Source organism: Neofelis nebulosa, chromosome 2 (genome assembly GCF_028018385.1).
Source record: "Neofelis nebulosa isolate mNeoNeb1 chromosome 2, mNeoNeb1.pri, whole genome shotgun sequence".
In the NCBI taxonomy this organism is placed as follows: domain Eukaryota; kingdom Metazoa; phylum Chordata; class Mammalia; order Carnivora; family Felidae; genus Neofelis; species Neofelis nebulosa.
The window spans coordinates 56,578,276-56,594,370 of record NC_080783.1 but is presented as its reverse complement, the minus strand read 5'-3'; the positions used below and the strand labels follow the sequence as shown (position 1 = coordinate 56,594,370).

General features: G+C 38.9%; 1 protein-coding gene across 5 annotated transcripts; it reads left to right on the top strand.

The window, feature by feature from the left end:
* The first annotated feature begins 5,700 nt into the window (after positions 1-5,700).
* On the top strand, positions 5,701-15,837 carry HNRNPA3 (heterogeneous nuclear ribonucleoprotein A3). Of its 5 annotated transcripts, none has more exons than XM_058713098.1 (11): positions 5,701-5,830; positions 7,783-7,905; positions 7,996-8,142; positions 8,225-8,435; positions 8,764-8,853; positions 8,937-9,029; positions 9,114-9,194; positions 9,702-9,845; positions 11,098-11,220; positions 11,320-11,391; positions 11,484-15,837. In XM_058713098.1, exons 1-10 carry the CDS (start codon positions 5,825-5,827, stop codon positions 11,370-11,372), a joined length of 1,071 nt encoding a protein of 356 aa, XP_058569081.1. In that variant the 5' UTR covers positions 5,701-5,824; the 3' UTR covers positions 11,373-11,391; positions 11,484-15,837. The 5 variants fall into 5 exon arrangements, with proteins under 5 accessions (XP_058569081.1, XP_058569073.1, XP_058569067.1 ...); XM_058713090.1 differs by having other exon boundaries at positions 5,744-5,896; positions 9,702-9,842; XM_058713084.1 differs by having other exon boundaries at positions 5,744-5,896; positions 14,179-15,837.
* The last annotated feature ends 258 nt before the right edge of the window (positions 15,838-16,095 follow it).

Genomic DNA, 16,095 nt, shown 5'->3' with positions numbered 1-16,095 from the left:
ACAATGAGATACACCTCACACCTGTCAGAATGGCTAAAATTAACAACCCAGGAAATAACAGATTGGCAAGGATGCAGAGAAAGGGGAACAGTTTTGCACTGCTGATGGGAATTGCACTGCTGCTGGTGCAGCCATTCTGGAAAACAGTATAGAGGTTCCTCAAAAAACCTGGGTGGCTCAGTCAGTTAAGCATCTGACTTCAGGTCAGGTCATATCTCACCATTCATGAGTTTTAGCCCCATTTTGGGTGAACTCAAGCCCTACTTCAGATGAGTTTGAGACCCACTTCAAGTAAGCACAAGCCCTGCTTCAGGTGAGTCACGCTTTTCTCTCTCTCCCTCTCTCTCTGTGTCTGTCTGCCCCTCATAGGAATCTCTTTCTCTCTCCCTCTCTCTCTGCCCCTTGGTCACTTGTGCCCTCTCTCTCAAAAAAAAATTTTTTTTGTTTTAAAATAGAGCTACCCTACAACACAGCAATTGCACTACTAGGTATTTTCCAAAGGATATCAAAAATACTGATTCAAAGGGGCACATGCATCCCAATGTTTATAGCAGCACTATCAACAACAGCCAAATTATGTAAAGAGCCCAAATGTCCATCAACTGACTAATGGATAAAGAAGATGTGGTATATACACAATGGAATATTACTCAGCAATCAAAAATAATGAAATCTTGCCATTTGTAACAACGTGGATGGAACTAGACTGCATTATGCTAAGGAAAATAAGTCAGTGAGAGAAAGATAAATATCATATGATTTCACTCATATGTGGAATTTAAGAAACAAAACAGATGAATAGAGGGGAAGGGAAGGAAAAATAAGATAAAAACAGAGGGAGGCAAACCATAAGAGACTCTTAAATACAGAGAACAAACTGAGGGTTGCTGGAGGGTTGGGTGGGGGGATGGGCTAAATGCGTGATGGGCATTAAGGAGGGCACTTGTTGGGATGAGCACTGGGTGTTATATGTAAGTGATAAATCACTAAATTCTATTCCTGAAATCATTATTACACTATATGTTAACTAACTTGGATTTCAATAAAAATTTAAAAAATTAAAAATTAAAAAAAATTGCTAAATAACAATCATTCCCCCCTCCCCCCACAAAAAAACTAAAAAACCAAAATTGACCACTACTTTAACCTCCCTGGGAAGTATATGCAAATTCCCTGAGGGTTCTCAGTATTACAAATCTTGTGTAAACAGAGGGAGAAGACAACGGAGGAAAGGACCAGAGAGGAGCTGAGAGAACCCTTAAGGGGAGAATCAACGTCCTAAATAAAGACAAGGTAGGAGAACACCAAAAAGGAGGGATAGACAGTAATACCAGTCCCTGGGTTATGGAGGTATGCTATGGATTGAATGTTTGTGTTGCCTCCAAATTCATATGTTGGAACCCTAATCCCCAATGTGTTGGTAACCCCCAATGTGTTGGGAGATGGGGCCTTTAGGAGACAGTTAAGTCATTAAGGTATAGTCCTCGTGATGGGATGAATGTTCTTATAAAGAAGAAACGCAAGAGCTAGCTCTCTCTCTCTTCCAAGTGAGGACACAGCAAGAAGGCAGCCATCTGCAATCAGCAAGAGGGCTCTTACAAGAACCCACCCATACTGGCAGTCTGATAGACTTCCCAGTCTAAAACTGTGAAAAATAAATGTTTTTAATTCACTCAGTCTGTGGTATTTTGTTAAGCAGCCTAAACTAAGTCAAAGTTATGGTTATCCATACACGTTCATATATTTTTAAGGCATCGATTAAGCCTAGAAGAAAATATAAATGGAGAGACACTAAGTTGTTGACTGTGGTTAAATCTATGTAATAGGATTTGTAGGGGAGAGAATTTTGTTTTGTGTTTTACTTTAAATACTCCTTATTTAAAAACCAAGATTTTAGAGAAATAAAACTATTATCATATTCTGAATATAGTGGTAGATGATAAAGCTTATAGTATGTTACACTTCCTCCTTTCTCAGAATTACATGTCCAAAATATTTTCATTCAATTTCCATTCTCTTTCCGTTCTGACTTTGTCATCATTTCCTGTTAATCTTGGAAAAAATCAATTCCTTGATCTGCATAATAGTTTTCTCATTCACAAAATGAGGCATGCAATCTAGGTAGGGCTTCCCAACTACTGCACTTTGGCCTGCTGGTGTCCTGGATGTGGGTTAAGAAACTGACTTCTCCTGCAACTGGGCAATTAAGAAGGGCCAGGGAGAGCCAGAGTCCTCTGGGCCAGTACTTCTGGCTGTGAGCAGCCTTGTTTAGGTCTCTTTAGGGCAGCCTGTGCAAAGCAGTCTGGGGTGTATCCTAAAGCAGCAGCAAGCACAGTGGACAACAACCAGCACTTACAGTTCTGACGGATGTGCATGGCCAAGGAGATGCCTATCACTTGGGCATCCATATGCAAAGGACCTCACTACCCATCAGTGACTGGAGATTTTGGAGCCAGTGCTCATATTTGTGATCCAGATATCCAAGGGTCACAACACACAGCCTCAGGGGTGGTCTGTTAGAGGGTGAAAGAGGACAGAGTGGGGTTTCTAGTGGGCTCAACTCCAGGCAATGCCCTTCATATCTGTCTTAACATATAGTGGTTATTTCTATCCCTTTGTAACAATGTACTCTTTTTCTGGTGCCCAGGCTAGCTGTTGACAATGCATGCATGTTCTGAAAGCTAGAGTTTCAATATGGAAATCCTGATATAAAAATATACTATTGGGTTCCAAATCCATTTTCATTATCTTATGAAATTGCAATATGACATTTGTCAGTAAAAGGGTTGTTATTCTTTGCATATAATTATAATTGTAAATTTTGAATGGTTTTATAAAATGGTTTTAAACATTCTATCACCCACTTATGTGACCAGAGTCCCTCACTGATAAATTACTATTTGGAATATGAGAAGTTTATTATTAAGAAGTCTGGATCAGAAACTGCATAAAGCCACTTTGACCATAAAACCTAATGTCAAAATGTATTCACAGGATGATCTTTAATGATCAAGTTGATCATTAAAAAATGTGGAAAATTTTTATTTGAAAGATTTATTCTAATTTAATTTTTAATATATTCTCTAATGCATTACTTATTTTATAATTATATAAAGATAATGCTATGACTTTTTTTTTTACCATCAGTTAGATGCCTCCAAATCTCTTCTTTTATGTTACTAGTTTGCTGTGCAAAAATTATCCTTTTCTGTATGTGTTATGATATGAAAGATGTTGAGAATCCCTGATATAATTTCTTTATAAAGTGTGTCTGCCATCTCATCTTACCCTAGGACCTTGTCCCCTGCTTCCCACACCATATAGTTTCTTTCTCTCTTTCTCACATTTCAAAGAGTGCCAGGGCTACAGTGTACAGTGGCCAAGGTTTAAGTCTGTATCCAACAGGGTCAAGTACTCCAGCATGGATATTTGTATGAGATACTATGTGGCTCCAGGGCTGGAGGGTAAACTTAGACACAAGCATAACAAATAGCTAATGTCGAAAAATCACTTAACAGCAAACCTGGATAAATCCAAAGAGAGGAATCCATATTTACTCAAGGACAAAAGACGTGAATGAATGTACTGACATATATTCTTGGATGGAAGTACTTAATACCCCATCCCCCATCATTTCTCATATGAATATAAGAATTTAATACAATTAAAAAAAGAATAATAGCAAATTATGATTATCATTACTAATTAGAAGTAACTTGGTTAGCAAACACCTAGACAAACATGCCCTATGGTAAAGCCAAGTGATCAGTTTTTTTTTTTGTTTTTTTCCTAAGTAAGCTCAATGCCCAATGTGGGGCTTGAACTCGTGACCCTGAGATCAATAATCACATGCTGTACCCACTGAGCAGGCCAGGCGCCCCAAGTGATCAGTCTTCTTGATGACCTTTGCAGTGGCTCTTAGGTATCTTGGTGTAGACACTACCTTCCTAAGTGAAGAAGTCTTTAACTTTGTGTTTTTCTTTTTTTTAATTTTTTTTTTTAACGTTTTATTTATTTTTGAGACAGGGAGAGACAGAGCATGAACAGGGGAGGGTCAGAGAGAGGGAGACACAGAATCGGAAACAGGCTCCAGGCTCTGAGCTGTCAGCACAGAGCCCCACGCGGGGCTTGAACTCACAGACCTCGGAGATCATGACCTGAGCCGAAGTTGGCCCCTTAACTGACTGAGCCACCCAGGCGCCCCTTTGTGTTTTTCTAAGTACTCAGAATTGTCCAAGTTATTCATGACTATTTCACAATAATCAAACTCACAAAGCCTGATGTATTAACCAGACACTAAGGGTATATATTTTCTGAATGTCTTAACTACTTTTGTTGGCTATCAAGAGTACCTGATAAAAATACATAATGGTTTGCTTGTGATGTGGAGTCATAATAGGAAGAGGCTACTTTGGAGGGTTATTTCATCCAAGTTACATTAAGGCCTGGTGACTGGGTTCTGCCTCAAAACAGAGTACTTTTTGTTCATGCCTCCTAAATAAAACACCTGTTCCACTTGGCAGCGCTAGATAAACATCAACAAACTCTTACTCTTTGTGCTCCCTTTTCCAAACTCCAAGCCCACCATTCCCTATTTAACACAAACTGTTTTTCAAGCGATTTATGTATTTGATTAGATTTCTAATCTTTCCAAAGGAGCGCTTTCTCAATTCTAAAGTGGCTGGCTGCTTCTTTACGGATCGTTACATTAAAATACCGGGCATTTCTTAGCAGGGTAGGAGACTTGCCAATTGTGGCCACTTTTATCAGTACCTTCGTTTAGACACGGATCGGTAGATTATTAATTTACAGCTCCCATAGGTGTTGGAGACTCACCTCCATTTTTCATTTAAAAAACTAAAACTAGAGCTCAGTAAGGTCGAATGATTTAAAATCACTTCACTACATAAAGGATTGTTAGATCGGTTTTCTATCTGTCTCGTTCGTTATACTTCAAAATCGAGTTGGAAACATTAAGATAAAGATCACTCGCGTAAAAGAAGCCTAACTGACCACCCTTTTAGAAATCTTGTAAATCATTCCTGAAATTACGTCCACGAGAACAGCTGTTTCAGCTTTCCACGTTAACCAGAAGTTAGAAATCTGTGGCCATAGATTTAAGTTCGGTGAGTACCTAATGAACTGACCTCGACCAGTCCTGCCTCAGCTCATTAAGGGTGAAATTTCACTAGGTCAGCCGCGTTTTGAGGCCTTTCCAAGGTGCCTATGAATCACACATGTCGGGGTCGCAGGGATACCTCACAGTGGGCATCGCAGTCACAGAATCTGGTCTCTGGCATGTGGAAACGTGCGAGATGCCGAGGGGCCCACAGGGCTTTCTTGCAACCTTAAAGCACAGGTGAGAAAAGTGCGGTTTTATTCAGGCACGGGAATGAAATGAATTCGTAAGAGCAAACCGAGAAGCCTACGTGGGGGAGGGGAAAAAAGCGCGAGAAGAAAGAGAAAAGCCTTTTCTCCGGTGACGCGCGGTCACGAGGCATTCTCCCGACGTGGGCGCTCGCTATTGGCTGAGTCCCAGCTGACGTCCCCGCCTGATTCCCGGCGCGAACGTCGGAAAAGGCGGCACCGCACTGGAAGTTGGCGAGGCGCGCGCGCTCCCGCGGACCGGCCCGCCCCCGCTCCCCGCCCGCCAACCCGCTCGTCCATTCCCTCTTCGCGCCTAGTTGCCCACGCCCCCTTCCGAACTTGCCCCTCCCCCACAGGCCGGTGGCGCGCGGAAAGCGCGTCACGTGATGACTAGCCCCGCCTCTTCCTCTCGGTCCCATATTGAACTCGAGTTGGAAGAGGCGAGTCCGGTCTCAAAATGGAGGTAAAACCGCCGCCCGGTCGCCCCCAGCCCGACTCCGGCCGTCGCCGCCGCCGCCGGGGGGAGGAGGTATTAGGGGGAGAGCGGGGGGTTGACGGGTAGTGGCCGGCGTGGGGGGCCTAGCTCGGTGGGAGCGGGGAGGTCGGGTGGACCGTGTCGACCGTCCCGCGCTCTGCGTTGAGACGGGCGGTGGGAGGGGGAGGGGAGCGGGCCTCGGAGGCCTTCTGGGGGCCCTTCGCTCCCCTTGCCTTCTCCTTCGGCTGCACAGGTGGCCCCTCGGAGGCGTTGCGTGGCTGGGGAGATCTCGGGAGAGGAGCTGGCCGGCAGGCCGCGCGGCCTCGGATCCAAGGCCGAGGGCGGCATGGCGGGCCTCGGCGGGAGCGGTTGGGAGGAGGCGGTGGGGGAGGGGAGGGGACGAGCAGTCACATCCGGGCGAGCGAGCAGCCGGGCGGCGGCCACATTGACATTGATCCGCTGCCGCGTTACGAAATGGCGCATTGGGCCGCAATGGCCGCCGCCTCGCTCCGCCGCTGGGAAAGAGCGCGGGATTGGAAGGAAGCGGGAGGAGGCGGCCCGGCAGAAAATGCCACAAACGTTCTTGGGTCTTGGGGCCTAGTGCTTTCGCTGAAGTTCTGCCCGCGCGTTTCTCGTCCTTTCAGATCTTTTTAAGGCGACGAGAATTTAATTCTCCTGTTTTTTTCTTCGCAGCACCCAGTTGACAATAATGAAATTTTTAAAAAGTTTGCTGCTTTAGAATACTTCCTGATTTACTATTCTTGCTAAAGTACTTAGAATTATACGTATTTTCGCGCCTTGTGGGTTGGCTGTAATGGTTTCTTTGATTTTTGTTGTTGAGGACTGCAACCACAGTTGAATTTTTCCTGTGTTTGAGATAATTTTATGCGGTTACAAGGTTTTTTTTGGTCATCTTTGTGTTTTGTCGATTAAATGCTGTTAACCAAGATTTGAAAAGATTACGTGAATGGTGCTTTAGGCTATTAATCATTTAACATTTTTTTCTAGCATGTGACAGTCTTTTCATATTAAATGCCTTAACATCTCTACTTTGGAAGACACACGAAGACATTAGAATGTAAATGTGAGCCCCTTTATTTAAGGACTTTGGATGAATGAATTTTAATGCATGCATTAAATGGCAGTTCATGTAACTTTATTAAGGAACTAGTTAAATTGCAAAACAATTCAGTCCATATCACATCTTAATTTTTTTAAATCTCGTTTTGTTTTGTTGTGCTCCATTCTTGTCGAACATTACATACTATATTTAATGTAACTTGTCCTTTTTGTGATCCTATGTTTTTGAAATTTTTGCCATGTGATACAAGTGCAAATACAGATTGGTTATAGAAAGCGATCAAGATAAATGGTGGGTTTCTTTTTGTAATTTTTGGAGGAAGAATGCTGGTTTAGCCTGGTATTGAGGAATACCTGTTTTAACATCTTGATTTTCTTGAAATTGATGAATTTTTAAAAGTTTACCACTAAGAACCTTTAAGTTTTTCTTCACGGTTTTGTGGTTTAAAATTAAATGCTTGAAACGTAGACTGAGGAGGGAAGACATGAAAATAAATGGCATGGATGGACTACTGCTTCTACAACACATTGGTTTCTTAAAGAATAGTTTGCCAGTAGCAACTTCTAAACTGTCCCCAGATACTTTTAGTTGAAGTCTAAAGTTAAGGGACTTTTGATTCTGAAGTTTTCTTGGACTTCAATGTAGTTGAAGTGATGTTGGCATTTGAAAGACTGGCTACAGAATTTTTTGGTGTTGGTACCTTTAATCAGTTGATGCGTGATCTTCAGTTTTTAATTGGACAAAGTGTTAATGGTACAGGAATTTGATGTGAGTTTATCATTTGTAGCAGATTAAAGTTTTGTGCACCTTAGCAATTCATCCGCTCAAAGAAATAATTAACATGTATTTGTTTTCTCAGGGCCATGATCCAAAGGAACCAGAGCAGTTGAGAAAACTGTTTATTGGTGGTTTGAGCTTTGAAACTACAGATGATAGTTTAAGAGAACATTTTGAAAAATGGGGCACACTTACAGATTGTGTGGTAAGTTAACTAAAAGAGCAAAAAAAGGTTGTTAAGGGGTGTGGGACCTGTACAGATGTATTTCAGTACTTTAAAACTTCTGTTTTATAGGTGATGAGAGACCCCCAAACAAAACGTTCCAGGGGTTTTGGTTTTGTGACTTACTCTTGTGTGGAGGAGGTGGATGCAGCAATGTGTGCTCGACCACACAAGGTTGATGGGCGTGTAGTGGAACCAAAGAGAGCTGTTTCTAGAGAGGTATTTTGATATTATGTTGCATAATGTGCGGAATTGTTGAAGAATTTGAATTTGGTTTTTGACAAGTATTTTTTATACGTAGGATTCTGTAAAGCCTGGTGCCCATCTAACTGTGAAGAAAATTTTTGTCGGTGGTATTAAAGAAGATACAGAAGAATATAATTTGAGAGACTACTTTGAAAAGTATGGCAAGATTGAAACCATAGAAGTTATGGAGGACAGGCAGAGTGGAAAAAAGAGAGGATTTGCTTTTGTAACTTTTGATGATCATGATACAGTTGATAAAATTGTTGGTAAGTAGGAATTTATTGGAGCTTGAATGAGAAAACAGAAAAGGTTCCTTTGTGCTATGCTAGATTTGCCAGACTGCTTATCATTTTGTATTGTGTTTCATAGCATATAAAGCATATGGTTCAGTTTTCATAAATGACTACACCTGTGTAACCAGCATCCGGATCAAGAAATAAACCTTATTTATTGTTCCAGAACACTCCCTCATTCCCATTCAGTCACTACCTTCTTGACGATATTTTAATGAGTTTTTAAAAGGCTATCATTTATATGTGCTTTTCCAAACATCAAATAACTTCTGTTTGTTTGTTTGATTAAAAAAAAATTTAGTTCAGAAATACCACACTATTAATGGGCATAATTGTGAAGTGAAAAAGGCCCTTTCTAAACAAGAAATGCAGTCTGCTGGATCGCAAAGAGGTGAGTAGAACAATGTATATATACACAATAGAAGTGAGTGGTGTTTGTAAGGTTTTTAAAGATCTTCCTTGCCCGTGTTAAAGGTCGTGGAGGTGGATCTGGCAACTTTATGGGTCGTGGAGGAAACTTTGGAGGTGGTGGTAACTTTGGCCGTGGTGGAAACTTTGGTGGAAGAGGTAAGATAGTTATCTTGTAATGTGTTTATCTAAAAGTCATTGCTAAGTTGAGTATTTATTTTTAATTCATAACCTTTTCCTCAGGAGGCTATGGTGGTGGAGGTGGTGGCAGCAGAGGTAGTTATGGAGGAGGTGATGGTGGATATAATGGATTTGGAGGTGATGGTAAGTTTTTAACTGTTTGATGTTTTGACTTTATGTACTTTATTGGTAGTTAAGCATTTGTTTATATTGTGAATTTTAGTGAAAACTTCCTTGGCTTATTAGAAAGTGTGATTTTTTTTTTTTTTAACTAATGACATGAAAGACCAGGATTCCCCCCCCCCCCTTAATTTTTAACATCAGCTAGTTCTCTTTGGTTAATAATGTTTTATTGTACTAGCAGTGGAGCCAGACTGTGTCAGTGGATACTGTTCACTATTTTCTTCAGTGAACTTTAACTTCAAAAAAGTAGAACAATTTTTTTTTAGTATGAAAAGATATTTAAGCTTTCATCTTAATTCTCAGTAGCCCAGGTTTCTGATGCTGTGTTAATGAGGTATTACCAGCCTTTAGAGTGTTAAGTCATTGGTTTATTTTTCAGTTGGTTGGTGGTGATACAAATATAGTTCAATAATTTGACTCTATATTTGTGGGGTTTTTTGTGACTTTTTTTTTTTTTTTTTTTTTTAGGTGGCAACTATGGTGGTGGTCCTGGTTATAGTAGCAGAGGAGGCTATGGTGGAGGTGGACCAGGATATGGAAACCAAGGAGGTGGATATGGTGGCGGTGGTGGAGGATATGATGGTTACAATGAAGGAGGAAATTTTGGAGGTGGTAAGCTTTTACTTGTTTTAAATATTCCATATCATTTATAGGTCATTACAGATGTTTTAAAAAATGTTAAAATGTAGCATTTAGTCAAATCATAATATTAGAAAATACTCAAATGATGGGTGATGAAACCGAATTTTTTTGCTGGCTACTTAGCAAATTGGTAAAATGTGTTCAACTGTTATGTAATCAAAATGGACATATTTTTAGTAATTGTTGCCAGAATTAACTTAATTCTAGGCACTTTAAAATTGGACAAATGGGAAGTTCAAATTAAATGCAGACACGTTGAAAAATCAGTTGTCATCTGGGGTTTAGGTGACAGGAGTATTTTGAATTTTGATGTCAGGTACATTTCAGATAATCCAGTTTCATCATTATTCCATGATACTGTAGATGAAGAGCTTTGTTTCGAATACATTGAGTTTTGTTGGGATGTTAATGTGTCAACAACAGAAGGTTTTTAAGTTTTTGTCATTTTAAATTATTTAATTTTTAAGTAAGCTCTGTGCCCAGTGTGGGGCTTGGACTCAAAACCCCAAGATCAAGGGTTGCATACTCTACCCACTGGGCCAGCCAGATGCCCCTTGAAGTTGTTTTTTTTTTTTTTTTTTAACTTTAGAGAGTGGGGGAGTGGCAGAGAGCAAGGGAGAGAATCTCCATGCTGAAAGCGTAGAACCCCATGTGGGGCTCTGTCTCAGGACCATAAGATCATGGCCTGAGCTGAGATCAAGAGTCAGACACTTACCTGATTGAGCCACCCTTCTTTTTTGAGTAGCTCATTTAGAGTATGTTCTTTGTCATTGATATAAAAGTCGTACTACATTAGAATTAGAGTGAATCAAGCACATTTCTGATGGTGTTAGTAGTATGAAGGCAAGAAAATGAACTGGGGCATAACATCTGATTGTATGTTCTTTGTCATTGATATAAAAGTTGTACTACATTAGAATTAGAGTGAATCAAGCACATTTCTGATGGTGTTAGTAGTATGAAGGCAAGAAAATGAACTGGGGCATAACATCTGATGCGGACATAGGAGCTCTTCTGGACCATCTTCACTCTGATTCTTCCTCTCCTACTTATGCCTCAGGTCTGCTAGTCGGCCTCTGTTGGTAGAGTTGGTAGCTCTATAAACTGCAAATGGGTTGCATTTTAAGTGTTCCCAAGTGTGCTGTCACAAGAATGGGTACATATGTTAAAAGAGGAAAATAATTGTATAGGTCAACTACAAACAAAACTTTTGTGATTTCAGGTAACTATGGTGGTGGTGGGAACTATAATGATTTTGGAAATTACAGTGGACAACAGCAATCAAATTATGGACCCATGAAGGGGGGCAGTTTTGGTGGAAGAAGCTCGGGCAGTCCCTATGGTGGTAAGTACTGTTTTTATTTTTCTGGTTAAGTTTTCCATAGACTTCTTAATTTAAAAACATACACAGATTTTTAAAACAAAACAACTTGTGTATTTCTAGGTGGTTATGGATCTGGTGGTGGAAGTGGTGGATATGGTAGCAGAAGGTTCTAAAAATTTTCAGAAGAAAAGGGTAGGTATCTTTAAATTTTTATCATGATGATAAAGAATATGTGGAACTGTTCACTGAGTGTAATAATTTTTTTATCCTGTATTATTCAACAGGCTACAGTTCTTAGCAGGAGAGAGAGCGAGGAGTTGTCAGGAAAGCTGCAGGTTACTTTGAGACAGTCGTCCCAAATGCATTAGAGGAACTGTAAAAATCTGCCACAGAAGGAACGATGATCCATAGTCAGAAAAGTTACTGCAGCTTAAACAGGAAACCCTTCTTGTTCAGGACTGTCATAGCCACAGTTTGCAAAAAGTGCAGCTATTGATTAATGCAATGTAGTGTCAATTAGATGTACATTCCTGAGGTCTTTTATCTGTTGTAGCTTTGTCTTTTTCTTTTTCTTTTCATTACATCAGGTATATTGCCCTGTAAATTGTGGTAGTGGTACCAGGAATAAAAAATTAAGGAATTTTTAACTTTTCAATATTTGTGTAGTTCAGTTTTTCTACATTTTAGTACAGAAACTTTAACAAAATGCAGTTTTGAAGGTGTTTCCTTGTGAGTTAACAAGTAAAGAAGATCATTGTTAATTACTATTTTGTATGAATTTTGCTAAAGTTAACTGTAAAGAAACACCTGCTGACTTGCAGTTTAAGGGGAATCTATTCTCCGCATTTCCAAACCATGAAATGAATGGGCTCTGACATGTGGAGAGAATAGATATTTGTATGTTTGCAATGTGTGTTTTAGATAAATAGAATTGGGTATTTAAATTAGCATATTTGTGAATTTAATAGCATTAAGATTTACCTTCAAATGAAAAATCTCAAAATTCCTATTTGGTTTTTGTGCATTTTATTTCAAAATGTAATCATATGATTTTAGTGTGTTAGCTTTGCTGAGAGTCCTAGCTGTGTTTAGAACATCTCCATTCTACATTCACCATGGTCACATGTGAACTGCCATAGTTTTATTTGGGTGTAAAGAATGTCTGCTGCCCTCTGTTTAAATTCTGGAAAGGGGTAGTGGATGTTTTCCCTTTCCCTTAAAAACCATTCTTAAAAACTTTTCAAAATAACAGGACCACTAAGCTTGCTGTATCTGAGCAAATTAGTGGCTACTCTTCCTTTCCCTTTTTAAAGCACAAGAGGCCCATAAGTCTTCAGTTATTTTCCTTGGTTTAATATATATCTATTTTTTTGATACAAGCTTTCAGAAGCAAGAGAATAAAAATCATGCATTGTTGAACCCTTAACTGGCTGGCATGCTTTCCTGTGTGTACCCTCTGTATTCTGCTGGATAAAACCAAGGACAGTCTAGATAAAATCATCCCAAATGACTTCCTACAGTAGAAGTGTAGCATAGTTGCTTAGTACAAGCTTCTCACTTCCCAGAGACCCAAATTCAAATTTGAATAGTGTGAGTTTTTGCTCACTTAAAAATCCAGAAGAACACACTGTTATTCCATATGTATGTTTGAACATATAAATCATGTTGGTATGAGTTAACAGTTTGGTTTGGAAGACCCTGGTTGAGAAGAGTTTTAGATAAGGTCGTAAATACAAAAACCAATGTCTACTGTTGTGCGCCAGCTAGTGCTTACAATTTCATTCGAGCCCTGAGTATGTGCTCTGCTGTTACTCTTTCTTTGGCAGTTGAACGTTGAATTCGAGATTATTTTTGTTTTCAGAAGTACTAAGCAAAACAAGCAATAAAAAGGGGAATGGGGCGTGCTAGTGTTTGAATATGCTCTCTTGTTGCTCTAATTCTGTGCCTCTGTGCATTATTAATATTTGGATGCATGCAATGCCAGCATGGAAATCGGTCTTCACAGATACTGCAGTTTTCCAGAAAACACTCACAAACCAATAAATGTAACAGACAACATTCCATTTGTTAACGGACATATGTGAATAAGCAGCGTAGAAAATAGGCTAATATTAGAAAATGGTTAAGTCTTTAACAACTTCAAATGTGGTTATATAAATGGACACTGTCAATGTTCATAATTTAAACCTGGGTACCTGGTCAAAGTAATGCTTGGGAAACATTTTATTAAAATTGAGCTAAATTGTCTCAAGTTCTTTTATTCATATAATAAAGGTTGAAGGAATGGGGGAGATTGACATTTCCTGTTTCTATGTTTGTGAAAATGTTTGACACAACCTTGACAGTATCCTTTAATGGCATATGAGGTTAATTGTACTGTTAACAAACTTTCTGTGTTCTGGAACTAGTTTAATAGTGAAAATATTTTCAGTAAGTTGATGTTTGCAACCTATAAGCAGGTGAAATCTGTGTATGTGACCTGTTTATAAGTTGTATTAGCTTAGTTCTTGTGAACAGTGTGGAAAAGTAAGCCATGAGGAGAGCGATTTAACCAGCTTTAAAGGACCTAAGATGTGCATTTTAAGCACAGTGTGGATCAAAGGAGACTCACTAAGACAGGACTTCAGCAGCCTTTTGAGTATGGACAAGTCAGCATAAATAAAGAATGACAAGGCAGCAGCAAGAGCTTCAACTACAGAGAAGTGAAGGCATAAGATACTATGGTGATAGTGAGCAACTTTCCAAAAGCTAGTTAAATCTGCTTATTACAACTGAAATATCGAAGAAAGTCTAGCAGGAAGGAGCTCTTCGCCTTTTGGAACATCACAATGAGAGATAGTTGCCACAGTCACTAGGTCTAGCATTTAGACCTGCAAGGAAGGGCAATAAGCATTAGGTAAGGCTTGAATTTGAATTTTTTCACTAATTAAAGAGTAATTTTTTGTAAAGCAAGGTAAGAGTAATCTTTTTGATTTGCAGGTTGAATGAGAACCCTACTTGCCTAAATGAGGAATGTCTTTCCTACCATCTTATATACGAAGGTTTCTGGCTGGGTAAGGTTTGTAGCTCACAGTAAAAGCTCATGACACCATTTGTTTCCCTACAAACTTATATGACATATTTTGAAACTATTAGGTACATTGGCAAAATTACTCAGCTGAATACTTTATTTCAGAACCAGATCCAACATTTTAGAACCACATCCAACACATTTTAAACAGTTTCAGGCCCTGCAACAGCCATGAATATTTATCTTGAGTCAGATGTGGCCCCATATATACAATTCATTGTTGGTGTGTTTAGGGTAAAGTTGGTTTTTGATGAGTAACCTTAAATTTTGTGAAGTTTTTGTAATAAGCATAACACTTGGAACAGAAGCATTAAGCTGCTAATCCTTATTCCATGAAAAACACCTTAGAATGAACTTTCAAAATTGTCAGGTGATAGAAGAATGGTCTTCATTCAAGTGGCCTCATAAAGTTCTCTTGCATATAAATCCAGGGAATTACTTGAACTAATAGGATACATTTTGGTTCTTTTGTGTTTTAATCAGTTAACCAGAAGTAGTGGGGGACCTAATTATGCTAATACTCCCTTAAAAGATTTCCCAAAGAGTAATTAAAATATTACTATTTAAATCATTTGATCATTCATAAGGGCTATTATCACTGTCCCAAAGGGCTTATTAAAAATTTGAGAAATTGAGGGGTGCTTGGCTGGCTCAGTTTGTATAGCATGCAACTCTTGATCATGGGGTCATGGGTGAGTTCAAGCCTCATGTTGGACTTAACAACTTCAGAAAATGAGATTTGATGTTTATGTACTTTGAAAAAAACTTGGGGGACAGGCTTTTAAAACAGTTTCTAAATTACAAAGTTAATACATAGGTGTAGTTTTAGTTTATTCTCAGAAAATGGTTGGCTCTGTTTTCTCCAACTAAATCAGGACTAAATTTCCACACATCATCATAAAAATGAAGTTGAAGAAGATAATAGTCTTTTAATAAATTTTCTTTTAGCGTGAAGCAAATTAACCAAGATAGGTAATATTCTTTACAGTCCATCTCCTTTCTTCTGAAATAAAATGATTTTATTTAAATGTAGTTCCACTGTCATTTCTGAAAAATGTGCTCTTTAGTCATAGCACCAGTAAGCCAAATAAGGAAGTTCTAGAAGGGGGAAAATGGTTGAGCCAGGCTTTTTAACAGATTTTGTCAAACCAACTTATAGGTTATTGCTTCCCACACTACATTAAAAAAAAAAAATGCCTGATAGACACTCAAGTTCTAAAAAAGGAAATTTGGTACTAAAGATCATTTGTTAAGGAACTGAATGGTTGGAATAGGCTTGGTTTTAAGAGTTCTGGTATGTCACAACTTGAAACATTTCTAATTAAGGGACAGTATCGGAGTTCCAATAATTGAATGTCACAAATAGTTGAATAAGCAAGTTAATGGCAGGGGTAATGAAAGGATTGTTAGCCTATATAATACTCAAGATTACTTTTAAATTTCAATGTTTTATCCTGATTTTTAAGACTTAAGAGGTGGTCTGTAATGGATTCAAATGTTTCATTTGTAGTATTAATGAAATGTTTACAGAAAGATAACTTTTTCATTAAAATATTTTTAGAAATGTGTGTGTTGTTTTGTTGCTTTCCAGTGTTTGTGTGATTTAAACACTCTAGGTGAATATTACATACTTTATTAATAATAAAATAATGGGAAACTTGAAATGAGCCTTTACATAGCAGTTCAAGGTTATGGATTCTATTCAGTGGGAAACAAACATGACACGAAATGGGGACAGAAAATGAACTGAAAGCCTGTTGCTTAAGGATTTAAGTCTTGAATACCAGTGTATGAGATGCTTGGGTGGTAAGTGAGGAATCTGAACT